The 6,013-nt window shown below is 39.1% G+C and overlaps 1 protein-coding gene across 1 annotated transcript; it reads right to left on the reverse strand.

Moving 5' to 3' along the window:
• LOC147462713 (putative histone H2A variant 3) lies at positions 1-2,190 on the reverse strand. Its single transcript, XM_086485140.1, has 2 exons — positions 1,942-2,190; positions 1-506 (listed from the first exon to the last, which is right to left on the reverse strand). Exons 1-2 carry the CDS (start codon positions 2,059-2,061, stop codon positions 210-212), a joined length of 417 nt encoding a protein of 138 aa, XP_086341266.1. The 5' UTR covers positions 2,062-2,190; the 3' UTR covers positions 1-209.
• Positions 2,191-6,013: the final 3,823 nt, after the last annotated feature.

The following is a 6,013-nucleotide window of genomic DNA, read 5'->3' on the forward strand; positions in this document are numbered from 1 at the left end:
TCTTGAATATAGGTGCACACACATTAAATCAAACGTAGACACAGGTATATAACAACAATCTAGTCTAGGCACACAAGCCCAAGGACTTGATGAAAAAATCTAATAAAAGTAGCCATAAACGACACTGCCTTTGAAGCCCTATTCTAACTGTAATCAACATCATCCCAACCATATCTTCAAAATGCAAGCGCCTGCTTCATCAACAGCTTTTAATCCTTGACAGACTTGTTTACAAGAGACTTGTGTATGTGAGGAATAACTCCACCCCCTGCAATGGTACCTTTAATCAAAGTGTCCAACTCTTCGTCACCTCGAATTGCTAGTTGCAGATGGCGCGGCGTGATCCTCTTCATCTTCAAATCCTTGCTCGCATTTCCTGCCAGTTCCAGAACTTCTGCTGTCAAGTACTCCAAGATTGCGGCCGTATACACAGCTGCGGTTCCTCCTACTCTTCCATTAGCAGTGACCCTCTCTTTGAGAAGACGGTGCAGACGGCCCACAGGAAACTGCACACAACAAACAAGGCCTCAATTTTTCTGGCATTCAGCAGGCAAAAGGTTATGTCTGTACATGATGAAATGCAAACACTTAATGCAAAGGCCAATCAAAAAGAAGCTATGTAAGAGAAAAATAAGAATAAACTGAAATAAAACTATCGAAGCTGGATTAAAATAAATGGACAACCCCGATCATAATTGGGCATGCATCGGCATCAAAATGTCGAAAAGAGTGGACATTCAAAGATGAAACTGCACAGGCACTTCCATCAAGACATTAACCTTTCCCTACTAATCGAATTGGGAAACTCAGGCGTTGAGGATATCTTTACATCTGCACTTTCATGAGAGCATTGCAAGACTTTGAGCACACAAGCTTAAAAGATTTGAAACAATGAATCGAGCACAAAACTTGCAAGATCAGGACATGAGGTCAAATTTTGGCTTCAGCATCCCTTAAGCAGGACAACCCTCAAACCAATAAATGCTCCCAATCAAGGGTCTTCAACGTAACGCTCTTGTCTATGTGATGAAATAAGTTGTCATGTACAAGTATCTCTTGATCCAAATTAGCAATCAAAAAATCAATTAAGCAAGTAAGCGCCCTCACATTTTGGTAGCGACCCAAGGAAATGTCAGGACATTTGAAATGCAAATTTTTTCCTCACAAACTTGGGTGTGTGTAACTGTTGAGAATCGTTGGGAAGACTTAACTTATTACAAACCCCCTTTTTTATTTTAAAAAACTAAAAGAACAGGGCCCAAATCACCACTATAGATCTAGCTAATTCAAAGTAATTAGTAAGGCTTATCTGAATCTCTCCAAATTGAAGATCACTACGATAATGTGCTATGTTTACTGGATTTGCAAGAAAATAGTTTTGCACGAGCATAACAACTACAAACGCAGATAAAGAAAATCACTGTAGTCCAATCTCAAGTTAGTGCATTGACAGATTATTCACCTCCCAACAGATAATTCCAGCAAGAGACTATGAGAGCCTACCCACATTATATAAGCCAAGCAGTAAAATTTTGTTGTTTAAAATGTTCGTGCTTAGACAGAAGTATGGGCACATGTGCATTGTACATATTATACACTAGCATCTATTTACGGGTAAATATGAGCTCCTCCTATCTTCGTTATGGTGGCATACATACGCACTGAAATGCCCAGTAAAATAGAGTCCACACATAGTTTAAATGCACGTCGAATCTGTCAAGAACAAGCCCATTGAACAGCTTGTTACGTCATGGCTGAGACAAAACTCAGACAAGTGAAAAAGTAGGCAGAAGCGTCGAGGCCAGCAGTAGTAGTTTTTTCTCATGATGGCTGTGCATCTCTCGGTCAAAAAGGAAAAAACTTTCGTAAATCTGCGTTTCTTTTCGAGTCGACAAGAGAAAAGAGAGAAATGGGCAAGAAGATGGTGGGGTAGGAAAGTACCTGCAAGCCAGCGCGAGAGGACCTGGTGATGGGTTTCTTCTTGTCTTGCGATTTGGGAGGGGCGGCGGGGTTCTTGCCCATAAGAAGCCCCTTGGCGCCCTTGCCTGCCGTGATCACCATCGCTGCGAAAGCTTCAAGCTCCTGGGTGTCGTTTTGAAACGAGCAGAAGGAGAGGGCGGGAAGAAGCCTGCACAGAGCGAATGCGAAATACGAAGACGACGCGCTCCAGACTCAGGAAGAGAAATTATATTGTTTCACACACAAATCTCTTGCGCTCTTAAGTCAAGAATACATTGTTACGGTTAATTTTCGTGAGCCTTTGAGATGTAACCTAATGGTTGAGGGTTCGAAGCTCATTGGCTTTGTCAACAAATGGGTGCTACCCACTTCCCCATCAGGGCAGGGAAGCTGTTTACATGGTGTAGTGAGTAAATAATGTATAGTTGGGTCCTTTGTGGGTGTACTATGTAGCAATGTATAGTTGTGAATACATAGATATGTATAAAGTTCTCTCTATTTTCCTATCAATGTACCTACTAGCAATGTGGAAAAATAGGAAGTTGTTCCCACGGTATGTCTGAGAGTCTAGGGATTAGCACATGCAACCCTCTATCTAACCATGCTTAATATAGACTCTTGGCCTGCTAAATATAGGCTCCCATGTGTACTACATGAGTGTCCTAACCTTTGACCCTGGCTCCTACCTTAAGTCTGACATTACTTCCCCCTTGGAGAAGTGTTTCTGTTCTCAAAAACAAAAGTGGTGATATCTTCATAAGAGCACTAATGTTTTCTACAGTGGAATCCTTCATGGATCAAGCTGTCCATTTGATTGATACACAGTTCAGTAGGAGGTTCAACGAAATCAAGAAAAAACATCTTGATTTTTCGCATTGTTGTCCCTTTGCAACCGTTTGTGTAATCGGTCCATAATCAACATAAAGTGTAAACTCACTTTCGATGAAAGTAACATGGTAACATAACGTATCAGCAAAGATTAAGTCCTTGACGTGTTATCAGTTCTCATCGGTAAAGAACCCCACACTAAACATGAAGAGACTAAACCTAGTCTTCACAACATGTTTTAGCAAACTCTAGCTAGAGAGATAACCTTCCAATTGGATTGCTTTATGCTAATGTACGTGCTTAGCACAAGATTAACACTTGTAACCTGCATATCCATCTCTAAATGACTAGCAGTATTGGGGTGTGTTCAACCATTTTATAGACAATCCTCCAAAATGACTTGTAGAGTGGGATCACGATTTCTTGCAGCATTGCTGAGTAATCAACACTGTTATGAACAGGCAAATTAGTTAACTTTAGAGATTGGAAAAAGTAGATTTAATAGCTTCACAAAATTTAGTCAACTTACCTATAAGCACACACACTGAGCCATAACCTCTGATGGTGATTGATAGATCCACAATTCATCTCATAGATAGACCGCACATAGAGTGCGGAATGCATGACGCTCAAAATCTACGTTTGTTAAACATTAGGACCCATAACACCTAGTGTGCATGCACTTAGCAAAAACGAATCCGAACCTGCATTTCCATGACCTCACTTGCCAATGCTTATGGCTAATGTTATGCTCACAACCTATAGATAAAGAACTAAATACTTTCCCTGTAATTATGTGAAAGTCGTATCAACATAGCTAGAGCATAATAGAATGTGAAAACTAATCACATATAGGTGCCAACAATACAACATATTCATGAATAGAAAATAGCTTTGCTACCTGTGTAAACAATCATTCGTTAAAGTTGTTTAACAATACTTGTAACCTTAACAAATCTTACTGAGTATTTAATATTTTTTTGCCACTAAAATTGTTCTTGATATTACATGCTCAAAATGGTCTAATAAACGGATCTGGTTAGCACCTAGAAACTTTTCACGATACATAATTGAAATAAAGAGCGTCAATGTCGATCCCAAAGACTCATATTCTCCACATGTGGAAAATGATTCATATAAGGATGTCCAAAACAATGACATCCTTCAAGTACGAGATGTACTTGTGTGTGAAGGTAACTATAAGCACTAGGTGGCATGAGTGAGAGGGACCCTGGCTAAATCGAATTCCATGAGTTCCTAGACCATGTTGTATGCCTTCTGCAACATGTGCCGAACAAAACCCTACCATGTAGGTCTATAATTGCAAGATGCAAAAATGTATCTGGTACACTATTGTCCAAAAATTCTTTGCTCCTACATGACCTTGTCATGTGTCTGAATAGCAAAATGGATGAAAGCATTCTAGCTTATACATCCCACTTGGAAAACTTAATCAATAATCAAAAATGAAATGAAACCAAAAATATACCTACCCGGAGGTTGAAAATAGTGTCCACTTACCCGAAGTCAAGTGCACTATCCAAACGTGAAAGGTGAAACTTGGAAGGTACATTACGAAAAATTGAGCGTGAAAGACCTAGTATGTATTTGACCTATTGTAAGATAGAGGGGACTAGAGCATGCAACTCTCTACCCAACCTTGCTATATATAGGCTTGTATCCATCCAAATATAGCACCCCTTGATCGCATGTCCGTCTTGGCCCTTGGCATGTTTCGTCTTGCCCTAAGCATGACATCACTCCCCCCTTGAAGAAGCGTTTTTGTCCTCAAAAACAAAATTGATATTATATTCATAAAGAACACTAATGTTTTATGCAGTGGCATCCTTCATGGATCCAGTTGTCCGTTTGATCGGAACACGGTTTAGTAGGAGGTTCAAGGAAATCAATATGAACATCTTGATTTTTACATTGTTGTTCCTTTGCGACCGTATTGTGTAACCGGCCCATATTCACCAACATAGAGTATAAACTTCATTTCGAACTCACTTGAGTGTGCTAAACAAGTTATCACAAGTAAGATGTATCTAAAAGAGTACCTTTTTCACTTTTAATGAAAGTAAATGGTTGATGTAACTCATCAGCAAAGTATAAGTCCTTGAATTGATATCATTCTTCATCAGTAAACAACCCCACTGTAATTGATGTTCAATGTTGAGAACCCGATTTAAAACATGAAGAGACTAAACTTAGTCTTGCAAACGTCAACTAGAGAAATAGTTCTTTCAATTGGATTGCTTGGTGCTAACGTATGCGCTTAGCATATCCTTTAGCACAAGATTAACACTTGTCATATTCCTATCCTCTTTGGATAACTGACAGTATTGAGGTGTGTTTTTCCACCGTATGCGCTTAGCATATCCTTTAGCACAAGATTAACACTTGTTATATTCCTATCCTCTCTGGATAATTGACAGTATTGAGGTGTGTTTTTCCACTAGTTATAGATAGTATTCCAAAATGACTAGTAGACAAGGATCACAATTCCTTGCATAATAGCTGATTAATTAATAATTTTAGGAACAACCATCTTGGTTAATTGTAGTGAGCTGATCTGCAAGCACCCAAACCGGGCCATAACCTCTATTGGTGATTGATAGATCTACAATTAATCTCATAGAGATAGTGCACATAGAGTGTGAAATGCTTTACAAGCTATCAATATCATGAATGTGCATGCCGCTTCAAATTAGACTTTGCTAAGCACTAGGGTCCATAACGCCTAGTGTGCATGCATTTAGCGAAAACAGATCCGAATTTGCATATCGATAACCATACTTGCCAATGCTTATGGATAATGTTAGGCTCACGGCTCATAGGAAAATAACTAAATACTTTCCACGTGAAAACCGTGCTAACATGTTTGGACCATAATAGAATGTGAAAATCCATCACATCTAGGTACCAAATGAGCTTGTTCATTAACAGAACATAATTTTGCTACATGTGTAAACAACCATCCATTAAGGTTTTTTAACAATACTTGTAACCTTAACAAGTCTTACTAAGTATCTAACAATTTCTGGCCACTGAAATTTTTCCCACTACAATGTGCTCATAATGGTCTAATAAACAAAATTGACCAGCACTAGGGACTTTGTCGCGACACATAATTGAAATAATGGGTGCCAGTGTCAATCCCAGAGACTCATAGTCTCCACATGTGGAATATGTTTCATATAAGGATGTCCAAACAATGACATCC

Source organism: Adiantum capillus-veneris, chromosome 2 (genome assembly GCF_014529385.1).
Source record: "Adiantum capillus-veneris isolate H3 chromosome 2, ASM1452938v2, whole genome shotgun sequence".
NCBI lineage: Eukaryota > Viridiplantae > Streptophyta > Polypodiopsida > Polypodiales > Pteridaceae > Adiantum > Adiantum capillus-veneris.

Coding starts and splice junctions, on each gene's coding strand:
- LOC147462713 (XM_086485140.1), bottom strand. CDS start 2,061: ATGGTGATCACGGCAGGCAAGGGCGCCAAGGGGCTTCTTATGGGCAAG. Junction 507..1,941: donor CCTCTCGCGCTGGCTTGCAG/GTACTTTCCTAC, acceptor TGTTGTGTGCAG/TTTCCTGTGGGCCGTCTGCA.